General features: G+C 40.2%; 1 protein-coding gene across 4 annotated transcripts in view; it reads right to left on the reverse strand.

Annotated features, from left to right (window-relative positions):
* AOAH (acyloxyacyl hydrolase) overlaps positions 1-14,533 on the reverse strand; it is a 168,342-nt gene that overhangs the window by 141,727 nt on the left and 12,082 nt on the right. For all 4 annotated transcript variants that reach the window (XM_045052618.1, XM_003982953.6, XM_023250501.2 and 1 more), the window contains exon 3: positions 1,118-1,213. In XM_045052618.1, coding sequence (XP_044908553.1) covers positions 1,118-1,213 — 96 coding nt within the window. The remainder of the gene's footprint in view (positions 1-1,117; positions 1,214-14,533) is intronic.

Consider the following 14,533-nt stretch of genomic DNA (forward strand, 5'->3'; position numbering starts at 1 on the left):
GGTTCCCTCTGGGGAGATGGAAGGAGAATGGAACTGGGGGTGAGAGGAAGCCAAAGGCTGCTTCAAGTCTATCTGCCACGTTCTAATTCCACAAAAGAAAGATGATGTAAATAAGTCAAAATCTTAGCAATGATCAATCTGGGGCATTGTAAACACTTGTGTTTGTGTATTATTCTCTCTTAGACTTTAGATTGAATTCCAAGAAATTTAGCTTGTGAATGCATATTGTGACTGAATGCAATAAATTCTCTGAAAATGCTTTGGTGCTACTGGAACAGCATGCTATGTAAACCAGACACAACCACCATTAGTCTGGCTTCCTTACTTTGAAAAAAATCATCCTTGATGAATTTGTTTCTTAACATTCAAGGAATGACAATTTGACTCTCAAAGAAGTTTACTCATTGTGGCTGTTCACCTAATAGTATTCTATAAGGGAAATAGAATCAATATTTTTTCAACTTTGTGGAGATGGAGAGAGAAATATACAATTTGTTTAAATCATCAATCATCAACCCATTCCTTTTTTTTTTTTTTTTGAGTATGGGTCAGATGATTTTATTGAGATCCAATTCAAATCCGTGGAAACTTCCCAGATTATTTTCCCATTTGGGTTTTTTAAAGATCAGTTGTCCTCTCAGCCTAAATAAAGCTCTGTGTGGGTAAGGCTGTACATGTATCTGGGAATGTACATGTGGTTAAATTAACATAAATCATTGAAAATTATCCATTTTTCATTATTTTGACCTTCTTGGTACTTAAGGCAATGAACTCCAGTTAGGCAAATCATTATAAATGTGAGATACGAAGCAACAATTGGCCATTCTACATTTTATTTCCTAAATGTCCTCAACAACCTCATTCTGCCATGGTGGAAAATGAATGTCAGGGGAAAAAATGCCTCGAGTGGGGTGTGTGTGTGTGTGTGTGTGTGTGTGTGTGTGTGTGTGTGTGTATTTGTTTTAATTTCTATGAGCCCCATAAGAATATCAACTCACACAAATAACTCAGTCATATTCTCCTCCATAAGTGTGTGTAGGGTATAAACTCACTCATGATGACTCAAAAGTCAGAAAACAAATCAGACCCACAGCCACACGACCCTTTCTGTATTTACCAGGAAGGTAGCTGCACAGTCTCTCCATTGAGGTCTCCACCGTGGAGTTGTGAACTTGAGCAAGCTGTTCAATCACGGATACCACCGCCACACAGGCTGCAAGGAGACAGAAGAACATGTCAGCAGTGTCATGTAGAAAACTGTGCTGGAGGGCCAGGGGAAAGGAAGGGATGCACGTGTGTCCTTGGGAACACCAACCTTTCCAAAACACAGAACTTTTGTTTGCCAAGCCTTTTAACATCTGCTGTGTGCATAAAGGCACCATGAGTTGTAGTGAAATGTAAAGTGTGCTAAGAAGATTGTATGTTTGAGGGTCAGAAAGACTGGTTGTCAGTTCAGTTTTGCCACTTGTAAGCTATAGGACTTTGTGGAGGTAACTGAATCTTTGTTTATGTTCATTGCTTTTCAATCGCATAGAAGACAGACATGGCATTTAAAGGAGACTGTGGAAATAAACAAGTCAGCACAGAGCAGAAGCTCAATAGACACTGGTTTCTTTCCTCCCCCCTTTTCTTCCTTTCTGCAGCAGCTGGTTTCATTGGGATTAGGATCATCCCCACCCCATACATACTCAGCTGTGACTTAGGGTCAGGTTTTTAATTTTAGAAAAGTGGTGGAAATTGCTCAGCCTTTAGAGTCAGAAGACCTGGAATTGAGTCCTGCTCTTGAATCTTGGACTCACCATCCAGGCTTTCTAAGACTTGGTCTCCTCACTGCAAAGTAGGTAATGTTTCCTATAAGAGGCTGTAATGATTCAGTGAGATAACAGTGCAATTGAACATGCCTTTGAAATCATAACACGAGTGTAAAGTATCATTTCACCTCCCAGCTAGAAAGCACTCTGCTTGAAAGCATATGCCAATATACTAAGTGTCTAAAAGGAACCTCAGATTAAATTAGAAATATATTACTTCACCAACCTTGGTATATATATGTGAAGGCCTAGAAATGCCAGGCTGACACCCTTTAGAAGTTTCTATCACCAGCCTTGATCTCCTGAATGCCTGGGAAAGCCCAAACTTCCTTTTTCCAAAGAGAGGGGACTCTTTCTTCTACACACAAAGGGTTGGTTGGTCAAAGATCAGTAAGTCTGTGAGAGGAAATTGTTAGGCCTCAGAGAGACAAGAGTGGCATTTATTAGCAGTGGTTGGTTTCCAAGGAGGAAAAAGAAGGCTTATATCCCAAATGAAGAAGTTCCAGGGTGCCTGGCCCAGTAGTAAACTCGCCATTAACCATCTGCTCAAGGTGCTGGGAACCCAAATTCACATGCAGTGTCATTAAAGCCAGATTTCTACCAGGACTCCTTGAGGGAAGGTGGCTGGTAACAGATGTGATAGTGCAATTGAGCATTTCTAGACAGAAAGAAATAAAATCTTCTGTAAAATGCAGGATTGTCAATGAGTGAGAGACTTTCCCCTTTCTAGACACTGCAACAGCTGATGAGGCTTTTGGCCTCAATTGCTCTGTATCCTCAGATAAAGCCAGACAAAGCTAGGCTCACCTAATCTGAGCGTGATCTTGAAAACCACAATCTCACTGCTCTGAGAGCACCTGCACATTTATCAACACCAACTATCAAGGTTGATTAGATGTGCTTTTAAGTAATCCATGCATTGAGGGTTCTATTACACGCAATGAATTTAGTAGCTGATACTTATTAGCACTTTATGATCTAAAAAGCATTTTCATGTGTATTTTGTTTTATTTTAAAAATAACATTTCAAAATATAATGCAATGCAATCTCATTTTAGAAAACAAAAAATACCGAATATTGTAAATAAAATAAACATCATTTAACTCACCCAGAGATAAACCAATTTCACTTTTACTTTAAATATATAAAATATATTTAGCATATGCGAATATTTTCAACATTTATAATACTTTTACCCCCTAATTTATGCCTCTGCCAATCGCCTCTTAAGTAACGGGAGCTAAATAAATTTTAATAACTGCAATTGAAAGACGATGATAAATAATGAGATTGCAGTGTGGTAAGAGGATGCAGTGTGGTATAGTTGAAAAGGGAGAGGCTTTGAATTAAAAAATAAACTTGGGTTCAAATACTGGATGGATGAGTTACAAACAGTGTAACTTGAACAAGTTACCTCTCCACTGGAACTTCATTTTTACGAGTTTAGATTTGGACCAGAAGTTCCTTGAAGGTGGGAGAAGGGTCTTACTGTCTCTAACTTTGAATGCCTGATGCAGGGTGTGGTTTGGAGTCAGGGGACAGAGATGTGTGCTGACTTGAAGCAAGCTGACTGGAGAACCGGCAGAGTGACATTTCAGTTGTCAGTTACTGGGGGTCTCCGTAGGAAAAGGTTAAAAGTGCACCTGAAGTTGTGTTCAGACTCAGTCATCTCCCCAACAACGTCGCTTACTCTTATTCCATCTTGTTGCAGGGCATGACTGCACTTCTCATTCTGGTGTGAAACAACCAGTGCCAACTCTTGAGTCAGACAGCGGATCTGATAGCAAATAGTCACGACTTGCAGCTGGGGATCACAGAAGGCGGTGGACATGGGGTTGAAATCTTGCATAACAATCACTTTGGGTGGCATCTCATCAATGAGCTGCTTCACCCAGCATGGACTTGAAAAGAGGGTATGCATTTGTTTTAATCCAAGGCTTGCAAGGATCAATGCAAAGAGAATTGTGCCACTCGAAACCTCAACCTGCTTCTTTGTACTTATAGATATGGGTTTTTCTTTTACTCAGAGGAATCCCATCAAGGACTCTTATGACTTTGGTGGCTCCTTAGCACTCCTTGCTAAAATTGGAAATCATTAGATAAAAGGAGCCAAAAAAAAAAAAAAAAAGTCAGCTGTCTCTGATGGAGTGGACCTTGACATCACCTCTGCTCTGCCCAGTGAAGAGTTATGATCAAAAGGGCTCTGAAGAAAACTGGGTAATGGGGTTTGAAATATGTAAACGCGCAGGTTGGACTCAGCTTTGATTTGAATCATGCTCCCTTAGACATCCTCACCCATATCCAGGGGCCTCAACTCCCCTTCCAGCTGGATTGTTAATTTAGGGTCTGCAGCGCAGTGTGTTCTGAATCCTTTAGTTGGCAAGAGTGGAGAAATTGACTTGGCTATAGTTTCTAATAAGAGGTTCCACTGTCTTGACAGGCTAAAGAATGTTTTCCCTTAGACGCATGGGCAGAGTAATTCTTCGCATTACAGACCATTCTCTGGCTGCTGATAAAAGGCCTGGCTCTGCTAAAGTGAGTTTGTCCAAGCTACTGTTCATTTACAGAGAGTGAGAGTGGTGCACTTTGCTCAATGGTCACCATTCGAAACCTCACATATGGAAAATCTCTTCTCCCGTGGCTTCTGAAAATAATGAGTGTAATAGAAACAGACACTCCTGATATTGTAGGAAAAGAAGTGAATGGGACCCAATAAAAACATCTGCCACAGGGATCTGCTTCTGGACACATTCCTCTGGTAGGTTGCAGACTATACCCAGAATCCTTTTGAAATGAAACAGGACTCTTGCAACTCTAATTATAATCATATCCATGCTGGCTGGAAATTCAGCCAACTGCAGAGAGACGGCTACAAGATTTCCCATTTGTGTGAAGCCCACACTTCATCGAAAAGCCCAGAAAGCACTAGGCAGTTGTCAGAGACAGGGTCAGCATGACTATCCTTCCTTTTTGACCCTAAGTGGACACATAAATAATTCATCACATGGCTAGAGTGTGCCCTGCAGTTTTCAAAGTGTTTTGCATATATTATCATCTCATTCAAACTTCACAACAACTCATAGATGTAGGAATCATTGCTCTCATTTTACAGACCAGCAGACAGAGGTTCAGAGAGGTTAGCTATCTTGCCAAAGATGTGGCTAGTTAACAGGAGAGCTGGGACTGGAACACAGTATGAACTGAGTTCCTTCCAGATGGAGGCACTGTGCTGGGCTGTGAGTAGGTGCTGAAAAAAAACTGATATGGTTCCTGCCCTCTTAGAGATTATGCTGTAATGGAGAAAAGTGATGGTAAACAAACAAACACATAATTATAAATAATTTTAGGAGCCATGAAGAAAAGGAACAGGGTGAAATAGCAGAGGGTAATGAAGATGGGGTGGTATAAACCTTCTTAGCCAGAGCCGATAAAGAGGGCTTATCTGGAGAACGCACACAAAAAATGGCTAATATAATGGAAAGGATCATAAGGAGCTGGGGGCAAGCTCGGTAAGAAGTGGGGGGAGCTGATGCCACTTCATGGCCTAAAGCTAGGAAAACCTGGCACCAGAACCCAATGGTGAAAGATGAAGTGCAGGGAAAGGAAGATGTCAGTTTCATGGGCTTTGTAGATTGCAAAAGAGCCAGGGATTTTTCCAGAGAGCAATGGGGAACCATGGCTGGCTTTTGTGGAAAGAGCTGCTGCTATTTGATCTATGTCTTAAATTATCATGTTGGCTGTCACAGGCAGGAAGGTACTTAGGGGGCAAAGGTGGGAGCAGAGAGATGAAGTAGAAGGCTATTTTGGTACCGGAGAGAGATGGTGGTGGATTGGAGAGTAACGAGTGGCAGGGGGGACAGAGAAAAATAGACAGATGTGGGATCTATTGTGGAGGTTAACCCAATACAATTTATTAATGAATTGGCATGTGAAGGAAAGAAGTATGAGAACAAGTGAGAATAAAAAATGATTCATTTATTTGTGGTTTGGGCTCCAGGGAAGGGTCGAGCACAGGTTTTGGGACCATACCACACCTGGGTTTGGGTTCCTGAGTCCCTATGCACCTGGGTGACTTTGTATGTCCCACCTCCCACCACAATAGCGCTCCTCAAGCAGCTAAACTCTGTTTTCCTCAGATTTCCCTGCTTGTGTGGGAGCAGAAGATATGGCTTTACATGTTTACACTCTCCTAGGCCTTTCTCATGTTGGTGAAAAGAAAAGGAAATAAGGTATGAAAATAGTCACTTAAAATTACCTTCCTACCAGTTTTGTTTCCCTACGATAGTAGTTACTAACTAGTACACAACCCAGATATGAATATTACACCTTCACCCTTTTCTTTTCCTCGTCTCATGAGTCCGGACATGGATAGGCAGAGGTTGGTAAGAAGAAAAGAGAGTGGAAGGGAGTAATGAAGGGAGAAATTATGTTATAGTAGAGAGTAGAAGAATCTGGGGGTCAGACAGACCTGGGCCTGCTTCTCTGACTTATGAGCTGAGGTATCTGGCAGGATGATTAACCTCTCTGGACCCAGATTTTGTCACCTACCAAATGGAATAATGATGCTCACTTGTGTGTTACACTAAACATGGCCATCTATTCCAGTCCTCTGAATCTGGCCTTGTAACGTGTTTTATCAGTAGACCATGGAGGAAATGACAGCATGTCAGATCTGAACTCAGGCCTCAAGAGGCCTCGCAGCTTCCATTTTTGCCCTCTTAGAACGTTATAGCTGTGAGCTTGAACCAGCCTGCTGGAGAGGCCACATAAAGGAAAATCAAGGTGCCCCAACCAACAGCCTGCCAACATTTGTGAATGAGGCCATTCTAAATCATCCAGCCGCTGTCATTCTGCCATCTACCAAGTGAGTGCAGCAGCAGGAGTGAGCCCAGGGGATCTCCAGTGGGAGGATCACCCAACTGTGTCCAGCCCAAAATTGCCAGCCCATAGAATTATGAGCTAATAAATGATTGCTGTATAAGTGTGGAGTAGTTTGTAATTCACCACAGGTTATCTGCCATACCTGGCAAAAGCATTGTGGGAATTAAGTGATACAACACACAAATGCATATGCTATCTAGCAGAGTAGGCATTTAATAAATATCTACTGTCAGTTTCTACTCCAGCTGCTGAGACCATTCGGCCAAGACATATTCTCTGTGATTCTTTTTAAAATAAAAACTCAGAAACTTATCTTTGAAAAACATATTGCTGTACCAACAGTGTTTTTACTTTTCTACAGCTGAATTTGCTTTTATTGCCTGTAGGTAGTATTTTCACTACATTTGGGCAGATTAGGGTCTGTGGCTTAACCCCACCATCACCTAGAACCTTGTCTTTATGAGAAAATGTGCAGTGAGTTCCAAACTGCCAAATTTCCCAAGAACATTGGCAATGAGAGAGGCACTATATTGGGCAATTTCCTAGTGAGAACAGAGGCTGGGGGTACTCAAGGGTGAGGAGTATTGGTGAGAGGAAATAAGCAGACTGTGTTGAGAGACCCAGGACGGTTGGCCTGACTAATTTAGAAATATATAAAAAGCTAATAATAGAGAGATGAGAGTAAAGACAGGAGCCATTCCATCCTGTTTTTAATTCAACACATGTTTATTAGCACCTACTATATGCTCAGAAGTTTGAGGATACAAACATGAATAAAAGAAATCACAGACCAGGAGGAAAGCCTGATGATGAGAAAAACAGTCTAGTTATGGCAACCTGTGAGTGCTATGGTAGAGGGAACTGTTAGTGTTTTGGAAGCATAGAGGAAGAAGAAACTAACTCTGGGAGGGGCCAAGATTGCAGAACAGCATGGAAGGTTTTTTGTGTGTCTCTCATCCTTGAAATACAGCCAGATCAACACTAGACTATCCTGAACACGTACAAAACTGACTTGAGGATTAACACAACAATCTGCACAACCTAAACCAGAGAACTCAGCAGGTATGAGGTGTGGGGAGGTGAACTGGGGGAGAGAGAAGCCACTAAGGTCAGGGAGCTGTTTTTTGTGCAGAGAGAGGACAGAAACAGGGGTGGGGGCAGGGGGTAGAGTAGGAAAGCAGCTGGAGAGAAAAGAAAGAGTATGCAAGGGACTGAACAAAAAAGGGGGAAAGGAGAAAGGAGAGGGTTTAAATTCCATTAAGACTCTATAAACAGGGGGAGTACAGAATCTGAAACTCCACAGCTCGATACCTGGTGGTGCTCTGTTGGGAAGGGCAAATCCCCAGGAGCAGAGAGCGAGGTCCGAGGGGGTCTCAGTGGACCCTGGAGAACAAACACATTTCCTGGTGCTGGAACAAGGTCATTAAGGGTGAAGCCTGGTGCTAGATATGTGTCATGATTTTCCATAACCCCTGAAATGCTGCTGCTACACAATCACGTGAACTTTTTCTGGGGCAGGCCGGCAGTCTGGGGCAGGCTGGGGCCACAGTCTCTGGACATCAGTGGCAGCACAGTCCCAAGAATGTCCCTGGGTGGGGCCGGCACTCGGCCATTGCTCGGTGAGATCCTCACCTAGAAGGTCTGAGCGGGTCAAAGCTTCAGTCCTTCAGAAGTGAGGGGTTGGGAAACACAGCCGCATCAGAGATAAAACTCAGGAGGGAGGTGCCACCTGGCAACATGACAGCTTGGTCACAGACAGTGTAAAAGTGGGGAGTAGACAGAAACTGGAGACAAAGGACAGGTGCGCGATTGCTGGTTGGGAAGAGCACAGAGTTCCAATACTAGACACTGGTTAGGTGGGTGATGCCATTTTCACCCCTCCCACGCATGCACATACACAACTACGCCTGCCACAACAATCCACTCCAGTAAGCTAAGCAGCCCCACCTAGTGGAGAGCAGAGCCCTTACACTAAGCCTCACCCAACTGGGCCAACGTCACTCTTCAGGAACACCACAAGTCTCTGCACCTGCTTAGTTTACAGTCTATAACGTGCTTCATACTTTGACTTCTAGGGGAAACTGATGTAATTTCAATAGTATTACAGTATATTTGCTGGTCCATCTATTCAAATTTTTTTCTTTTCTTATTCTTGAATACAGAAAGAGAAAATATTTATTTTTATTTTCCATTTTTATTAAAAATAGTTTTAATTTTTTCTACTATATTTTTTACTTTTTTGGTAAATTTTTCAAATTATATTTTACTTACATCATTTCACTTTATTTCATTGTATTCATTTTTTTTCAAACCTTCAAACTTTTTTTTCTTATCTTTTTGTTTTTTCTCTAATCTGTCAAGCTCCTTCCAACAATCAGACCAAAACACACCTAGGATCCAGCAACCTTTATTTGATATTTTTTAGGTTGTTTTTAATTTTTAATTTTAATTTTTTTACCTTGTTAATTCCTTTTCTTCCTTCAAAATGATGAAATGAAGGAATTCACCCCAAAAGAAAAAACAGGAAGAAATGACAGCCAGTGACTTAATCAACACAGATACAAGCAAGATGTCTGAACCAGAATTTAGAATCATGATAATAAGAACACCAGCTGGGGTTGAAAACAGATTAGAATCCCTTTCTGCAGAGATAAAGGCTAGTCAGGATGAAATAAAATATGCTATAACTGAGCTGCAATTTCAAATGGATGCCATGGCGGCAAGGATGGTTGAGGCAAGCAGTGATATAGAGGACAAACTTATGGAGAACAATGAAGCAGAAAAAAAGAGGGAGACTAAGGCAAAAGATCATGATTTAAGAATTAGAGAAATGAGTGACTCATTAAAAAGGAACAACATCAGAATCACAGGGGTCCCATAACAGGAAGAGAGAGAAAAAGGGGTAGAAGTGTTATGTGAGCAAATCATAGTGGAAAACTTTCCTAACCTGGGGAAAGACAGAGACATCAAAATTCAGGAAGCACAGAGGACTCCCATTAGATTCAGCAAAAACCGACCATCGGCAAGGCATATCATAGTCAAATTCACAAAATACTCAGGCAAGGAGAGAATCATGAAAGCAGCAAGGGAAAAAAAGTCCTTAACCTACAAGGGAAGACACATCAAGTTTGCAGTAGACCTATCCACAGAAACTTGGCAGGCCAGAAAAGAGTGGCAGGATATATTCAGGGTGCTGAATTGGAAAAATATGCAGCCAAGAATTCTTTATCCAGCAGGCTGTCATTCAAAATAGAATGAGAGATTAAAAGTTTCCCAAACAAAAATTAAAGGAGTTCATGACCACTAAACCATCCCTGCAAGAAATTTTAAGGGGGACTCTCTGAGGGGAGAAAAGATGGGGGAAAAAAAGATCAAAAGCAAAAAGACTAGAAAGGACCAGAGAATACCACCAGAAACTCCCAACTCTACAAGAAACATAATGGCTATAAATGCATACATTTCAGAACTCACTCTAAATGTCAATGAACTAAATGCTCCAATCAAAAGACATAGGGTAACAGAATGGAAAAGAAAACAAGATCCATCTATATGCTGTTTACAAGGGACCCACTTTAGACATAAAGACACCTTCATATTGAAAGCAAGGGGATGGAGAACCATCTATCATGTCAATGGTCGCCAAAAGAGAGCCAGATTAGCTGGATTTTTTTTATATCAGACAATCTAGACTTTAAAATAAAGACTGTAACAAGAGATGAAGAAGGGTATTATATCATAATTAAGGGCTCTATCCACCAAGAAGATCTAACAGTTGTAAATATTTATGCTCTAAATGTGGCGGCACCCAAATATATAAATTAATCACAAACATAAAGAAACTTATTGATAATAATACCATAATAGTAGGGGACTTCAACACCCCACTTACAACAACGGACACATCATCTGAACAGAAAATCAACAAGGAAACAATGGTTTTGAATGACACACTGGACCAGATGGACTTAACAGATGTATTCAGAACATTTCATCCCAAAGCAGCAGAATATACATTCTTCTCCAGTGCACATGGAACTTTCTCTGGAATAGATCACATACTGGGACATAAATAAGCCCTGAACGAGTATAAAAAGATCGAGATCATACCATACGTATTTTCAGACCACAATGCTATGAAACTCAAAATCAACCACAAGAAAAAATTGGGGAAGGTAACAAATACCTGGAGACTAAAGAACATCCTACTAAATAATGAATGGGCTATCCAAGAAGTTAAAGAGGAAATAAAAAGTACCTAGAAGCCAATGAAAATGATAACACCACAGTCCAAAACCTCTGGGACACAGCAAAGGCGGTCATAGGAGGGAAGTATATAGCAATCAAGGCCTTCCTAAAGAAGGAAAAAAGTCTCAGATACACAACCTAACCTTACACCTTAAAGAGCTGGAAAAAGAACAGCAAATAAAACCCCACACCAGCAGACGACAGGAAATAATAAAGATTAGAGCAGAAATCAATGCTATCAAAACCAAAAACAAAACAAAACAAAATAAAAACAAAAAACAACAACAAAACAACAACAACAGTAGAACAGATCAATTAAACTAGAAACTTGTTCTTTGAAAGAATTAACAAAATTGATAAACCCCTAGCCAGTTTGATCAAAAAGAAAAAGGAAAGGACCCAAGTAAATAAAATCAAAAATGAAAGAGGAGAGATCACAACCAACACAGCAGAAATACAAGCAATAATTAGAGAATATTATGAGCAATTATACACCAATAAAGTGGGCAATCTGGAAGAAATGGACAAATTCCTAGGAACATATACACTACCAAAACTGAAACAGGAAGAAATAGAAAATTTGAACAGACCCATAACCAGTAAAGAAATCGAATTAGTAATAAAAAATCTCCCAAAAAACAAGAGTCCAGGGCCAGATGGATTTCCAGAGGAATTCTACCAAACAATTAAAGAAGAGTTAACACTTATTCTCTTGAAGCTGTTCCAAAAAATAGAAATGGAAGGAAAACTTTCAAACGTTTTCTATGATGCCAGCATTACCTCGATTCCAAAACCAAAGCCCCCGTGCAAAAGGAGGACTACAGACCAATTTCCCTGATGAACATGGATGCAAAAATCCAACAATACATTAAAAAAATTATTCACCACGACCAAGTGGGATTTATACCTGGGATGCAGGGCTGGTTCAATATCCGCAAAACAATTAATGTGATTTATCACATCAATAAAAGAAAGGACAAGAACCATATGATCCTCTTAATAGATGCAGAGAAACCATTTGGCAAAATATAGCATCCTTTCTTAATAAAAACCCTCAAGAAAGTAGGGATCATGCCTCAAGAGCATAAAAGCCATATATGAAAGACCCAATGCTAATATCATCCTCAATGGGGAAAAACTAAGAGCTTCCCCTTAAGGTCAGGAATAAAATAAGGATATCCACTCTCGCCACTGTTATTCAACATAGCATTGGAAGGCTTAGCCTCTGCAATCAGGCAACACAAAGAAATAAAAGGCATCCAAATCAACCAGGAGGAGGTCAAACTTTTACTTTTCACAGATGATATGATACTCTATACAGAAAACCCAAAAGATTCCACCAAAAAACTGCTAGAACTAATCCATGAATTTAGCATAGTTGCAGGATATAAAATCAATGCACAGAAATGGTTGCATTCCTATACACCAATAATGAAGCAACAGAAAGAGAAATCAAGGAATGGATCCCATTTACAATTGCACCAAAAATCATAAAATACCTAGGAATAAATCTAACCAAAGAGGTGAAAAATCTATACACTGAAAACTATAGAAAGCTGATGAAAGAAATTGAAGAAGACACAAAAAATGGAAAAATATTCCATGCTCCTGGATAGGAAGAACAAACATTGTTAAAATGCCGATACTTGGGGCGCCTGGGTGGCGCAGTCGGTTAAGCATCCGACTTCAGCCAGGTCACGATCTCGCGGTCCGTGAGTTCGAGCCCCGCGTCAGGCTCTGGGCTGATGGCTCAGAGCCTGGAGCCTGTTTCCGATTCTGTGTCTCCCTCTCTCTCTGCCCCTCCCCCGTTCATGCTCTGTCTCTCTCTGTCCCAAAAATAAATAAACGTTGAAAAAAAAATTTAAAAAAAAATGCCGATACTACCCAAAGCAATCTACATATTCAATGCAATCTCTATCAAAATAACACCAGCATTCTTCACAGAGCTAGAACAAACAATCCTAAAATTTGTATGGAACCAGAAAAGACCCCAAATAGCCAAAGCAATCTTGAAAAAGACAACAAAAGCAGGAGGCATCACAATCCCAGACTTCAAGCTGTATTACAAAGCTTTAATCATCAAGACAGTTATGGTACTGACACAAAAACAGACACTCAGATCAGTGGGACAGAATAGAAAACCCAGAAATGGACCCACAAACGTATAGCCAACTAATCTTTGACAAAGCAGGAAAGAATATCCAGTGGAATAAAGACAGTCTCTTAAGCAAATGGTGCTGGAAAAACTGGACAGTAACATGCAGAAAATGAACCCGGAACCCTTTCTTACACCATACACAAAAATAAACTCAAAATGGATGCAAGACCTAAACATAAGATAGGAAACCATCAGAATCCTTGAGGAGAAAGCGGGCAAAAACCTCTTTCATCTTGGCCGCAGCAACTTCTTACTCAACACATCTCTAGAGACAAGGGAAATAAAAGCAAAAATGAACTATTGGGACCACAGCAAAATAAAAAGCTTCTGCACAGCAAAGGAAACAATCAGCAAAGTAAAAGTCAATCAACGGAATGGGAGAGGATATTTGCAAATGATATATCAGATAAAGGGTTAGTATCCAAAATCTATAGAGAACTTATCAAACTCGACACCCAAAAAACAAAAAATCCAGTGAAGAAATGGACAAAAGACATGAGTAGACACGTCTCCAAAAATGATATATTATATGTATATATACACACAATGAAGTATTACTCAGTAATCAAAAAGAATGAAATCTTGCCATTTGCAACTACGTGGATGGAACTAGAAAGTATTATGCTAAGCGAAATTAGTCGGAGAAAGACAAATATCATATAACTTCACTCATATGAGGACTTTAAGAAACAAAACAGATGAACATAAGGGAAGGGAAGCAAAAACAATATAAAAACGGGGAGGGGGATAAAACATAAGAGACTCTTAAATATAGAGAACAGAGGGTTGCTGGAGGGGGGATGGGCTAAATGGGGAAGGGGTACTAAGGAATCTACTGAAATCATTGTTGCATCATATGCTAACTAACTTGGATGCAAATAAAAAATAAATAAATTATTGATTAAAAAAGAAACTAACTCTGCCTTGGTAGCCAGTGATAGTTTCCTGCAGGAGTTGAGTGTTAAAAGAATGGAAGGACTTTATTTGACAGAAAAAGGCAAGAAAGGCCTGCAAAAAGAGAGGAATCGCTTTTTTAAAGACTTGGTTGTGAGAAAGAGAAGGGTTGGCCAAGGCTAGAGCTCAGGGTCCATGGGAAAGACAAAGTGAGAGAGGTAGAAAGGGATCCCATTGTGAAGAGCCTTGAAGGGCAGACCATAGAGCATGGGGTCCAAATTCTGTAGAGTCTACAGTGTAAACCAATGGTTTCAAACATTTTACCTTGTACCCCCTAAAGGAAATTTGAGAAACTATGTACCCTTCCCACATTTTAATGGATGTTAATGTAATATTAATGGATATCAATTTAAAAAGATGCAAAGAGTGTATAATTCTAGGCAGACTATAAATATTAATAGTAGAAATCATACATTAATCTCTATGTATCCAAAGGAATCTAAATACTGTAGTGATTCATACCTACTCTCATCCACTTAAAAA

Source organism: Felis catus, chromosome A2 (genome assembly GCF_018350175.1).
Source record: "Felis catus isolate Fca126 chromosome A2, F.catus_Fca126_mat1.0, whole genome shotgun sequence".
Classification (NCBI taxonomy): Eukaryota; Metazoa; Chordata; class Mammalia; order Carnivora; family Felidae; genus Felis; species Felis catus.